The sequence below is a fragment of the Echeneis naucrates genome, chromosome 16, assembly GCF_900963305.1.
Source record: "Echeneis naucrates chromosome 16, fEcheNa1.1, whole genome shotgun sequence".
In the NCBI taxonomy this organism is placed as follows: domain Eukaryota; kingdom Metazoa; phylum Chordata; class Actinopteri; order Carangiformes; family Echeneidae; genus Echeneis; species Echeneis naucrates.
Genome location: NC_042526.1, coordinates 15606406 through 15620985, shown reverse-complemented (window position 1 = coordinate 15620985; position 14580 = coordinate 15606406). Strand labels below are relative to the sequence as shown.

Below are 14580 nucleotides of genomic sequence, written 5' to 3'. Positions count from 1 at the left end.
ATGCACAGCCACATCCCTGCTTCCATGATTGTAAAGAAAGCCTTGGAATGAAATGTAATTACAGTGAAAGCTGATTGGACAATGCACTCTCCACCTGTTGTTTTCCAAGCCACTAGAACAATATGAGATATCCACAATGTGAGTCTCTGTCTGTTCATTCACACAAAGAACCCTCATTAAAAGGCTGTGCGGTTGGAGGCCCTGTTTCCCACTCATTCAGCCAGGCCTTTGTTCAAAGCCTCACTCAATTAAAGCTATGATGTTACTTTAATTGTCCCTGTAATTCTGCAAGTTTATAGCCTACTGATTCTCTGCTGAGCACCATGTTTTTGTGTGTCCACAGGGCTGTTACTCCGCTGTAGTTGACTACTTTGAGCTGTATATCTATGTGGCTGGAGCACTCGCCATTGTGGTGTTAACCATCGAGGTATGTAGGCTTGTCATCTTAGTGACATCACCATGCATGCTGATCTATATTTGCCTCTCCAGGGATGGTAATTTTCATTTAAGAAGTTCTTAATCAAGCGGAAGTATGTGGAAGATAGTGTGCAATTGAAATTTTCTTTGTATGGCAAGATCTCCATCTAGTGGAGAGACGTGGTTTTACAGGACGGGATATTTTTCAGCTTCATAAATTATTTACATGAACTGAATGTCTCTATACTGTGGCTTTTCTCAACTTTTCGCACAGTTCTCCTTATCAAAACCCAGCAAAGCTGTTGATGTCACATTAAAGATGCAGTAATGCAAACCCTATAATGTCCTAAAATGCTGTACCATGTATCATTATTTTGAGGTAGTTTTTATATGCTTTTTTAATATATATATATATATATATATATATTGTACATAAACAAATATAATGTTAAAGAAACTCTATGGATCATTACAGCATGCATCTATGCCATATACCATAATCTTATATTTGCAGTCTGTCTCTTTTTCTCAGTGCTAATTGTTATTTGTTTCCTCTTTTTCAATCAGCTCTTTGCCATGGTCTTCGCAATGTGTCTCTTCAGGGGAATCCAGTAGAGCTGCTCCATCTGTGAACTTCTTTTTTTAAAAAAGGGATTTCAGGAGATATGACTAAAATGGACACTTGTAAAATTGTTGATCTTTTTTTTCTATTGGCTAATAGCTAGTAAAAATAAACTCTTGTACTTCTCAGCTGGACTTTTGAGGTACTGGGTTGCAAAAACAGGAAAAAAAAAAACAAAAAAACACATACACACTTATACAAACCATACAAAATGTGGAGATCAGAGACCAAACTGATGTAAAAAAAGAGCTGTATAGAAAGCGGGAACAGCCATTTGTGGACCAGGTCTAGTAAAGACTGGGTGTAAAGTGGACCGGGCATGAGGACCAGGTGAAGCCTGAGCAGAAGGCACTGCACTGACTTTTGGATGAAGAATATTTATATTGAGTAAAGTGGGCTTAACTGTAAAAATGTGTTTTATGTACACTTTGGCTGTTACCCTTTTTCCTGTTACTTACTGTATACTGTAACACACTCCCTCCTTTCACATGCCTTTTTTACAGCCACCCTTCTTTAATGCTGTATTATAAAAGCTGTGTGTATGTGTGTGTGTGTGTGTGTGTGTGTGTGTGTGTGTGTGTGTGTGTGTGTGTGTTTGTGTGTGGGTGGGTGGGTGCGTGCGTGGGAACTGAAGGCTCTTTTTGAATGTGTTTAACTAGTTTGTGAGCATGTGAGCTTGGTTCCTCATGACCCCTCCTAAGCTTGAAAACCAACTTCTGATACTTTTTCTAATTGTACGGTGGTGTTTATTGCAGTAGTGGTTACATGTGGTCATAGGTGGTGAAATGTATGTGTATGCATTTGTATTAGATTCTTGAAAAGTCAGTGACATAAATGGCATTCTGAATGACTGCCCTTGTGTTTTTCTTCAGTTGCTTTCACATTTACAGAACATTTCAACAATCAATTTTTTCATTTGAGATTTACAATTTGATATGAGCCAATACCCTTGTTATGCTCTGACGATGTTTGTTTTTTCCCTCCGGCTTGGTGATAAATATCAATTTTCTGGTTAAAAAATAACACTAAGACATTTGTCAGTCATAATACATCCGAGGAATGGGTTCTTGGTTTCTTTCACTATCAAATTATTCCTTTAGACCTTCTTTTTTTGACGGGTATTGAAAAATGAAGATCGGTTTCATTCAATGATGAGCCAAATAAGAATAAAATGCTTTACATTTCATACTTAGAGGCTTTGTGGTGGTGAGATTGATTTCACCATGAATGCATGAGATGGTTGATTCATTTGCTGCAAGAAGTAAATAAATAAATAATACTAATAATAAATAAACAATTGGTTGTGGAAAAAATAGAATATAGAAAAGTTAAGGTTATAGATAAACACATTGTTTCTAAATTGCATGTAGAAATCTAGTAATTGGGACTTCTGCAACAAAAGGTGATTGGACAATGAATGGAAGTGGGTCGATAAGAAACATTAAATATAACAGGTACCGTTTGCAATACACAAAACTCTTTATTAGGTCTTGTTGATAACAGATATTTATTAAAACATGTGCTTATATCTATCGTGCCTGATTATAATTTGATCATTTATCCTGAGAGGATCATGCTCCTCTACAATTACATTTATTAAAATGGACAAGTAGATCTTCTCACATTAATCTGATATTTGGACAAAAACGTCTATCCAAACAGTTCCTGCCTGAGTAGGCCTCAGAGATCTCATGATCATTTATAAGGAAATGATTGAATGAAAATAATGAACGCACCACAAAAATAACCTCTAGGGAAACGCAAACAGGAGTTTCTGGAGGTGAATCTCTATGACATAAAGTGAAACATCGTGTCGCAAATACCTCCAATATGCGCTTGTTGATCCTTTTACATCAACCGTTTTGTCCGTCGTGGATTACAACTGGGTATATTTATTTTTGTATCAACCTATAGTCTGCAGACTGACACAGATATATCTTTATTATATATATAGATATTGATGTGTCCGCCTGCAGACACGCATCAGGCCTGTTTTCGTCAAAATGACGAATCTGCGGCTCGTTAGCACAGGAAGTGGAGCACGTAAATAAATATCCCAATCAGCATCAAACTACCGGACAATCATCCAAAAACAGAAAAAGAAAAAGTTTAAGGTAAAACCCTCCGGATTCCGTTAATCTGTGGACGTCAGCGGATTAAAGAAGTGGCAATAATCCAGGTCAACGTTAATCTGATTTGAAGGTAAACTGTAATTTTTCCATCCTAAAACTGGACTGATTCTGCTTTTACACATGGCTCGTGTAAAATGAAGTGGACAGTTGTATTGCAGAGAACAAATGATGCGAAGCATGTGAACACAACAAAATCTCCGGCTGAAACACAACAGGCCAAGGCCATCAACATCATAATCATCCCCAGTGACTTCCACATTTGTTCACACGAGTCTGTGTTTTACAGCACAAGTTACCAAAATACGGTAACTGCTTAAAATGCATTTTCCTCCTCAAAGGTTCATCTAGTAGAAATGCAGTATAAAAGTATCTCAATGATTGAGCCCTGAATCACAAATTTTTCTAATAGACAATTTCATTTGAGAAACATATGCGTTAACAAGAAATTGCATAGAAATTGTAAGAAGTATAATTTTCAGTTCACCAACTGACATCTAGTTTTACTGAATTTAATGGATAGTATTTGTGCGTTATAGTAAAAATATCCCCACTCCCTACATGAAGTATCTAATTCCATATCATATTTAACTTTCCCTTTTATTTACATAACTCTGCAATGTTAAACAAACCGGATTATTGCACTTAATACACTATATCATTGACAGGTTAGTGCATCACTTCTGCTCTCATGTTGAGCTCATCAGGGTGTCTGTGCTTTGGCAAAGAGCTCCCTCATGAGGGCAACGAACAAGTTTAAGATGTGATGGGCAGGATGTGGATGATATTTAACACTGAAATGGTGGCAGTGTGCAGTGTAGTGGACATGTGGATGTCAGGACTCAGGTTGCACAGTCAAGATAACAGGTGTTACTCATTGCCTCTCTCCTGGTTGCCCTCCATCATTTGCCCTGTCTCCTAATAGGCTGGCATTTTTGCCATCTTTCCCCACATCTCCCTCCCTCTCACTGTTCTGTTGAGGTTTGTTTCCATTGTTCTCTTTGTAATTGTTCTTTCCATCTCTAATTTTACTCCGCTCCCACTGGGGCTAGGTTTCTCAAAGGCACATGTTGGGTCTGTCTTCGATCTGACAAATGGTATATCTTTAGTTAGACAACTTAAGTTCACCAGTTGCACAAAGCGATGTAGTTTTTGGCTCATTTACTCTGCACTCTGCTAAACTGGGACTCATGTCAAACAAAAAGCAAAGCAGACAGAGCCGAAGCTTGCTTCTGCTCAGAGTGAAGAAACAGTTACAATTACTCTGTCTCTTGTCATTGGTCTACCCGCAACATTGACAGCAAACCACATATTGAGCTATATGTTTTTATGCATTAAGTACCAGCTGATTAACTGCTTGCCACTGTGGTGACAAATATTTTAGACCTATCTTTATATTTAAACTGACATAAAAAGGATAAAGGCTCTAAAATAATTTTCACACAACACAAGACTAGGTTTTCCTATCGAGCTCATGAAACACATTTTGGACATCAGAGATGTATGTACTCTTTAATCTCACGGTGACCTCTCATTGTTTCCTTGCCTTGTTACCATGTACTGAAGCTCATTACAGTCATCTCAAATAAAAAGAGCAATATGCAGTTCTGTTTTTTGTGCCATATATGCCACGAACAATCAAGACTAGTCACAAAACAGTTCCAGGAGATTTTAAGTGGACTATAATTGAACTGAAACATGAACATAAAAACAGGAATCCAACAGCATCTAGAATATTTTCTCCCTCAGAAAGAAACATCAAGTTTTTTATGGGCTTTCTCTCCAATTCTTACTTATTACCTCGATGTAGAAAATGACCTGCGTTATTTTTCCATTGAGGATTAAACATCTTTATGTCTGACAACAAGCTGCTTGAAATCTTCTCATTCACTTGCCAATACTGACTCAACAGCTTGTATTTATGTCTTTCAGCACATGAGGGCAGTAGCATTCCTACACCCTGCTCTGGCTCCCCCTGCTTATAAATGTACGTTTTCTTCTCAAGCTTCACAAGAAGGGACCTGTGCATATGAGGCTGTTTGTGGCCTAAACATGAGGAGTTCAACAAATGTTTATACATAATTATTTTAAATGAAGGCAGTCATTTATGAAGGAATTTAAAATGACATACATTCCCGCTTTGATAGAAAAATGAGAAATTAATTTAGTTTCTTCTCACACTAATAAAACACAACACCATATGTACACTTATCTTACACAGTGCCCTTTCTATGACTCTGTCAACAGTAGCTCTGATGCAATAACTCTCGAGGGGCCTGGCATTTTTATCCTGCAAACGCTGAGTGTTGACTAAAGCAAATTTGACATGACTCTGAGGCCGAGCCTTCAAATTAAAACAGTGTGTCTTTGGTATTTAAAGTGCGTTTTGTGTTTGACCTACTGATCAGAAAGTAAGCACCAGTAGCAGTCGGCCTGTCATTGCCCCCACCTCTCCTTCCCATTTGAAGTGTCTGTGTTGGTGCAGGTCAGGATCACACTGAGTATTTAACAGCTGCTAAATGTTACTGATGGCCACCACGAGCAGCTCCTCATCCCAGTGGTTTACTCTCTCCAGCATGCTCATGTCACATCTCAGGAAGTTTGAAGAGCAACTCTCCTGGTGCCGTTATAGCAGACAGGCATTTTTCTAACCCTAACCCTAACCCTACCTGTGGGACGATGACACTTCAATAATATTAGGAGTGATGAAATCAAACTGAAAGCAGCTGAGCTTCAACGTCTGGAGATCTAATGCAAAGATTGTGTCTTGACATACAGTAGGGTTTTTTTTTTTTCTCTCTTTTTTCCATTTGTTCTATCACACACATCGACGATGATCCTTATTTTATGAACAGAACCAAAAAATAGAAGATATATTTTTGCTCTTTTGGAGTTGAATAAATAGTTTTTATGGTGAGACTTCTTTCACAGCATCTCTGATCATGTCAGTATTTTCCATCTTATAGTGGCCACCAGAAAAATACCCGGAGAAGCTTTTGGACCCTCTTTGTACTAACAGATCTTAACGGAAGCTCAAACACAGAACAACTTACTTTTGAGAGCACTCCTCGGTTCTCTATAAGTCACCAGTTACAATGATGCTCATTCAGCTGCTGTTGGGGGAACTTTTGTAAAAGCCCTTAAAATAATGTTTGTTTGGTTTTTGTAGTTTGGGGTCACTGTGAAGGATTGATGTAGTATTTACCTCTTTACTCTAGAGTAGCCTTACACTGCTACATCTCTTCTTTCCTCATAAAAATTCCTCCCAGTAAAAAAGGGAGAAGAGAGTGAAGGATTGGGGCGGGGAGGAGGTGGGGCAGCTGGGCTCCGTGCTCAGTTTGTTTTAGCCCCCCTGTTTGGAAAAGAAACTTTCATTGCTTGATGATTTATGAGTGCATAGCTGCCCAGGGGAATTAGAGAGTCCCCTTTTCCTGTGTGTAATAACCCACACTCTAACACAAATCCTGCGTTTCTCCCTTGCGTTGTGTTTATCCAGTGTGAAAGGTGTTAGGTCCGGCGGGGAGTTAAAAGGCCTGGAGAAACCCCTCAGGACCATTCAACAGAAACCATACCATGGATAGATGATTCACATCTGGTGAGATGAGACTGCAAAATCTGTTGTGAAAATGTGAGACTCTAAAGTACACTCAACAACAGTTTGAGATGTAGGACGTGGAGCGGGCCGAATGCTGCAGTGCACTGTAACAGCCGAACAACTCAATCGGCCAACTGCTTCCAAGCCCCACATCATGAGTGGCTTTGGACTTGACCAGTCAGCTGTTATGATGCAGTGTGGTGCTCACGACCCAGTGTGAAGCAGGAAGAAAGCTGGAAAGGCAAAGAAATGAATCTGCAGGGATGGATCGTTTCTCAGGCCGAGCATCGCCACTGTCTTGAGAGATCTCTTGCGCTCTGTGACTCACTTGTAGAGCATGTGTTTTCAGTCTGCAGGACTTGGATTTAACTGATGACTACAAATAGATGGCCTGAGCTGTCCCGTGTGAGAAACAAAGTGCTCTATGCTTACAGAAGGGAAAAAAGAAGGAAAAAAAAAATATATATATATATGTGTGTGTGTATGTATGAAAAAAAAAACAAAACAAGGCAGAACGATGTTCAGCCAAATGATAGTTGCTGTGTGAGGCCACTGCATTGTTCGTCATCCGTTATCTCTTTGTTTTTTTTCCCCGCGTGTTCTTTGTTCCTCATGTTTCTGGGTTGCAGAGTGTCCTCACAGCTGGAGACTAATGCAGTTTTTAGTTCCTCGTTGCACACCAGATTTTCTCACCCTGTGGCCTTCCCTTCGTGCTGTCATCTCTGCCTGTCAGTCAGGTCTGGGGTGATCCAGTGCACATGAGTCCATGAGAGGTCAACTGTTGTGTGTGTCTGACCTTTGAGCTCTGCAGCAGGAGGGCTTCTTGAGCAAATGCACAGAACAAGGCCGGACTTGAGTGTTCAATAAATCAGGAGGATGCTTCGCCGCCCCCATATTGACTAGATTCATAATAAGAAGCATATTGTGGAGAAGAGAGACAAAATGCTGTTCTGGAGCGAAGAGGTTGATGGGGTTAGAAGCACAGGCTGATAACAAACTTGAAGAGGGTTAGGGGTGAATCAGCGGAAAGGCTGCTGGTTTCAGTATGTTCACTCTTAAACTTTAAAAGGCTGCACATGGACACAGCATTAACTAGAGGCATTAACATGGTGAGTGTTTCCATTGCCACAGCATACCCATTCGCAGCTGATGCCTGTTTTATCCGTAATATTTTTATGCTCCACCATATGCGTCTAGTAAATACAAAAAGAAAAGCTGCTTTTATAAACTGAACCAATCTAGTTGTATGTAATGCTTCTGGGAATATGCACTTTTATATTGCCTGTTACTTTAACAACTGTGCTGTTCTGTGGCAGCGTGTGGATGCTGATTTAACCCAGTAACCCAGTAGTTACATCCACACCGTTCACCTCTCGCTGCCCAAATCTACTCTGCTGTGTCACTACCACTTTAAATCCTTTCCCTCTCTGTTTATGTTAGCATGTCAAAAAGCCACACTAGACATTTCCACACGCCAATAAACTGAAGTTTTATTAGTGGGAGTCAGCGAATGATGTGCGCCGTCGTGAGGCTGTTTCCATGGTGATAGACCGCAGAGATGCCTGTCAGGCAGCTGGCAGGCCATCAGCTGTTTGGTGGCTGCTGTCAGCCGATGGGAAAATGGAGGGAGACTGTAGACTGACCACAGATTCGGCATGGGAAGATGCTCGCTCTGACGGATTCACTGGGGGCTTGATCTAAGTTTCGATCGCAGCCTTGCACAAAGCCTGCTGCCGCTTGGGGTTGCTAACCTGATTTAAACTGCCCGCTTTTTACACTGGCAACTTCATGTTTTTTGCTCTGGATTTCATTGTGGTCACTTACTTAATCAAAAAATATAGAAAAGACAAATAAGAGAGTGGACTCGGGAACAATTTCATGCACTGCTGAAAGGTGATGACAGGCTGGTTACTTAAGAATTCCTTCTGCTGTATAAATCTGTTCAGGAGATGCTGGCAGAAAAAATACAGGCCGTGCCAAGTTCAAGGTAATATTCAATAATGGTTCATCTAATAATTTATTCGGCTAAATCATATTGTTTCCTTATGGTCTGGTATAGTAGGGAATGATTTGGAGTTCTAGGGCTGGTCTGTCACAATAATGTGGAGAAGGAGAGGACCACTTATCCTGCAAAGTTTAATAAATGTCCCACATATTCTTACTTGCAATGAAGCCATCTTATAACTCCCAAACAGGTTTTGGCCGAGGCCCAGATGGAGGCTCCATTAGAGGGCACTTAGAGAAGTGAGGTACCCATGTTCCTCTCTCAGTAAACCTCCTCTCTGATCTTAACCTCATGTCAAGTCCTCCACTTTCTGTAACTCACACAATGGCCTGTTGGATCCTGAGCACGGGCAAACTAACATACCCATCCAGTCCAACAAGTACTACTTGAATAACATCTTTATCCCAGACAGCCCCATCTTGTGTCTTATTCATGCTTTTATCTGTTTTCTGGCCTGACTTTGTTGGCAAAACTTGCTAAAAACAGATGTCACTACTTTTAGATCAGTGGTGCATTCATGCTGTTTAGGATTGGTTTCTTATGTGTGTCAAAAGCTGCACTGTTTACTGGCATAGAGAACTTGTAATGAGGGACGTTTTACTGGATAAAGTGATGTATGTTGTGTTCTTTCCTCCTCAGCCGCCTGCTCCTCTCCACAAAGCTGTGCTGAGGAGATGTGGTGCTGACTTATGGCGCGCTGCAGGAGGCTGCTCTGCCTTTAATGCCCCTTAGGACAGCATCAATATATCAAGCTTCTGCTGGCCCTTTTGATTTACAACAGCATGTTGCTTGTAGGTTTCTGAATGAGGTAGACTTTGGTTTCACAGCAGCAAACATGGCCTCTGTGAATTTACATATCTGAGTAAAAACTCACTCCTTTTTTTTTTTTTTTTTTTACTGGTCAGTGTGCGCCTCATTTTCCTTTGGCTACAGTCTTATGTAGTTCATGGGAATCTTTCATTGGTCCAAAAGAGAGTTGAGAAATTTCGTTTACAGTGTAAAAGCTGCAGGTTTTATTTTTAAACCAATGGGATCATTTAACACTGTAAGCTAAAGTGTCACCACTAAAAGGTAAGAACCCAGAAGATTTTTTTTTCTTTTTCTTTTGCTGAAAGTTGATATAAGCGCTGATTTACAGCCTTGGCCTTGCTAATGATGTCCTTAATGAGCTGCTCAAGCATCCACTTGTTTATGGAGCAGTCTGATTGACAAGTCAACTGATGGAAAAATAAAATAGTGAGTGAGGAATTGGATCTGTCCCCTTTTTGCCATATCAGCAAGGCCCTAATGTACTGGAGTGAACTTTGAAGTGCCCTAATGGTCTTCATGGTCCCTTAACCATGCAGGCTTCTATTAAGGGTGTCAGTGGAGCCTGGCTGGACCAGCGTAACCTATTAGGTTTAATGAGTGCTGTTCGGGGCACAGTGGGCTGCTCTTCTTTCTCCTCGGAAGTGTTTATTTATCTCATATACCTGTGTTCGAGACAGATGGGAAGTGCAGCGACTCTTTGCCACTTTAACTAGCGCTCTATTTTATCAATTAGGTTTTTGATTTTCATCGCTGTACTTTAGGAAGATGGTCTCAGAGAGGTCATAAGTGGCGTGCTCAAGTTGTTACGTCATCACAATTATGAACTGCGCTGTATTTTCACTGAACCCCCCCACATGTCACTGTCCTGCTGCATTAAATATTCACCAGGATATTTCCTCCTGAATCTGAAGTGTCCATCGACCTCAACAGATGCATATTATTTCCTGTTAGATTAACAACCACGAAAAACTACAGAGGCCGAGCTATTTTAAGGAAATGATTTAACCTTTTCAAAAAAGTAAAAGGTTGTGTTTGTGACGCTGACAGATGTGACTGTTACTGTACTTCTTTCAGAGGAACCAGTTGAAAACCACAGACAAACCACAGAAATCAGAAAGCATTGGCAGAGCAAACTACTGTTGTTTGCCGTTAATAAAATAAAAGAACACTGCATTGTAAGAGGATTGTAAAACTTATATATAAGTTTATTGTTTGTACCGTGATTACCAAGTAAAGGCCAAAGGCCGCTATAAAAGATGAGATGGCTGTTCCATGTTAAGTGTTTCATCTGACATATACAGGCCTGTGTGAAAGCAGGTCCTCCTCTGCCCTTCCACTGCAGCAGCATTGATGATCTCCAGTTTCTCAAGTGGAGCTGGAAGCTTTAGTGGGTGACAGCAGGCTTCTCTTTGGTTTTCACATTCTCGTGCGATCAGAGCACTCCACTTAAACTCTTGCACAACTGTGGAAAAGACAGCAGTTGTTGCTGGGAGCTAGCAGAGATGGGAGCGCTCCAACATTCTTTGCAGGGCAAAGACCACAGCAATGCCAAGATGTGAACTGGCATACGGTATCTTTTTTTTTTCTCTCTCTCCTGAACATGCTTTCCCTTTGTCTTACGTGAGAGACTTGTCCTGAGTGATTGGGCCTTCTGTAGATGATATTCCGCACAAAGTTTGAAATAAAGGCTGGACTGATTACTGGCAGTTATTGCTGTGTAGGAAAGAGTTTTTTGATGCACTTATGATAATGTTTTTCTGAAGACTGTTTTGGTTCATGATTGACCTCATATTGTTAAAAACAAAGAACATCTGTGTAAAATGATGTTGCATACTGTATTGCATGACAGCTTTCTCTCACCCCGACCATAGCGACACTGTCAGCCAAAGACCACCTGGAGGTATTTAAGGCCCATTGAGACTATTAGGCTTAACTTTGGGCCTAATGGCTCGGGCACAGCATCCCATCTGGAAGCTGCTGATGCGAAAAAAGAATAGGATCACATATCATCCATGTTTAACTCCTCAAAACCCACACACACACACACACACACACACTCATTGATCTTGCGTTAGTGATGCATAAAATAGTTCTTGTAATTTGGCCGTTCATTTTTTTGCATGAAGGCAAAGACCTTCATGCAAAAAAAAAGCTTCGTGTGTGGGCGGATCTTATTCTGGTAATTTATTTTATGTGAAGTTTTGTGTACATCACTAACCATGCAATACACAGTATAGCATTTTCTTTTTTCAGGTCTCACTTGGTAGAAAGTGAGATTTTCCTTACTTATCCTATTTTAAAGCAGCTCTTGGTACTTTATAAACACAGTGAACGGCTCAGGCCACTCAATCCATGCAGTCATAGTCAGAAAGTCTTAAAGCCTTAAAACAAGCCACTTGGAATAGGGTCATTTTATGATGTCACAATATTACAGTCCCCAACATCAGCCTATGCCAACACAGGCTCCACCTGTCCTGGCCTTCTTCACTGCTGGTGTTTTAACTTTTTTAGCAACACAATACCACCACGCAACCATTGTGTTACCGACCTGTGGCAAGCTTATGATAGAAAAATGTCACACCAGGGAAGTGTAAAACATGACTTTGGAGAGTCCATCATTTGTTATTATTCATTCAAAGAAAACTTTAGCGTTCACCGAACATGCTTATTAGTAAATTGATACCATTCTCACATCTGTCCATTAAATACGAAGCTACAGCCTGCAGCCGTTAACTTGACTTAACACAAAGACTGAATAAAGGGGAAACGGCGAGACCGGTTCTATCCAAAGATAATAAAAAGTGCCTACGTTTCCTCTAGAGCTCACTGTTTAACACATTATATCTTGTTTGCTCATTCAGGTCAAATGCTGAAGTGCTAAAACTACACATATTGGTTTCACAGTGGCTTATGAGTTGCTAACTGTTTTTTGAACTGGAGCAGCAGTACATTGTGTGCTGTGTCTAAAAACCATTTCAGTATGTAGCATACGAGATTTACCGTCCACTGTTTATTTTGAGTGTCAAATGTGAGTGTGAATTTTTTTAAAGCATGTAATGGAACAAAGAAACTAGTGTACATGGCATGCATATGTTTTCTCTGCGCAATCACTGAATGAAATGTAACGCTTTGTACAACTGTGAAAAATTAGGTGGTGTTGCAATACACTTTTTAGTAATGGTGTGTCCAAATGTCAGAAAATATCAAATATCTATTACTCACTGCATAGGAAATATTTTATATTGGAAGTATAATATAGGTGTGCTTCAGAATTTGTGTGGGTGTTTAATCTGATTTAATCCGAGACAAACAACCTAATAATCCTGAAATATAAATAACATAAAATCTCCTTTTTTCCAATTCAGCCCAAAATGAACAGATAAAGAAACCTTTGAGGAGCGATGATAACTAACCGAGTTATCAACGTCGTGTTGGAATTTATCGGTTAAATAAAGAGAATAAAGAGAAAGAACCGTCTGTATTCAAATTCATTTAACCATTGGAGGGTCATTTATTTCAAAGTCAATTATAAACCATCATAAACAAAAACAGCAAGGCACTTCTGTACAAACAAATGTCCCCGCACCTTAAACAGGTTTCGTTGGTGCTGTTCAAGGTGTTAATTATGGATGGGGACTCCTCTGGATTTAGTGAAGACACTACTGTCCCCCTGGATGATTTGAAACAACAAATCCCCAAAAAAAAAAAAAAAAAAAAAAAAAAACCAAAGCAAACAAAAAAAGAAAACCTTCTCCAACACTATAAGCGCAATAACTTATTGCAAAGGCACATTATGTAAAGTCACAATCAGAAGTAGAAATACATGATTAATATAGAAAAAGCTGCTTGAAACAACAAGAAAATTACAAAGCAATTTTAACCTCAGTGAAAGTCCAGATCAATTCTTCGGAATAACATAACATAATTTTACACTTCTCTGCAATATTACCGTAATACTTCATTGGTTTATCTCTTTATTTGACAAATAAGCAAAAACAAATGTACAAGCAGAAGAACAACACTGTTTACGTTGTTCGCATTCACACAATACGACATTATAACCATGGATTTCAATCGCTTTATTTCAGTAGTATCAACATGGACGGAGCTGCAGAGGAGTGGAGCACTCGGGGAGGACCAGTGAGGAGGAAAAGACACAATCATCTCAACAAAGTAAGAATTCAGTCACATGCTGCTGCGCATAAATTTGTTTAAAACCGCATCTTGTTTTTATCTTGACGGTTTGATGACGTTTTTGTTTTTGGTGTTCACTTCCAACAAAATCTACGTTAATTCAAACTGATCCTCCATAACTGAGGCGTCAGGGATTCATTTTTAAAAGTTTTTGTGTTTTTTGATCACTGCCATTTGTTTGGTTACAGCCAAAACGCTCTGTGTGAAACTGAGTATCAGCAGGAGCACAAATCCAAGTATTGCCATATTGTCACTTGTTTTCTGGTTGCCTGGAGGAGTTTTTAGACGTTTTTATCTCTACATTTAAAAATGAAAATCCTTCGGTTTCATTTTGAGTTTATGAAACTGTCATTATGAGAATTCGTGATTTTTCTCTATTTACTGGCATTTAAGGATTAATCATCTTGAATAATCATGAAAATATATAAATCAATCAATACTATAAATAACTGTTAATTGTAGCGCTACTGTCAAGTAGGAGGGCTGTAATGGGCACTCATATGTTGCAATGATCAAACAGCTATGAAGAGCAGGGCTAGATTTTATTGCCGTTATGTACACAGGAAAGAAAACGGATATGCAGCCCAGCGGGTGTCGAAGAGGGATCAGCCAAAAAATGAATGAAACCTGCCTCTAACCTCCGCCTGTAGCCATCTCTGGTGACAAGCTTATTCCAGCGGAGTAGCACACACAGACACCCTTGCAATCACTGGACATACTCAGAACATTCCTGTGGTCCAGCTATAATGTCATCACATTACCTAAACATTACCGAATACTGCTCAGGGTGATTAAGGCCACTGACTCG

The 14580-nt window shown here is 39.8% G+C and overlaps 1 protein-coding gene across 1 annotated transcript in view; it reads left to right on the top strand.

Annotated features, from left to right (window-relative positions):
- Nucleotides 1-1890, top strand: part of tspan18b (tetraspanin 18b) — a 30879-nt gene extending 28989 nt beyond the window's left edge. The window contains exons 8-9 of the mRNA XM_029523350.1: nt 344-427; nt 985-1890. Coding sequence (XP_029379210.1) covers nt 344-427; nt 985-1032 — 132 coding nt within the window. The 3' untranslated portion in view covers nt 1033-1890. The remainder of the gene's footprint in view (nt 1-343; nt 428-984) is intronic.
- The last annotated feature ends 12690 nt before the right edge of the window (nt 1891-14580 follow it).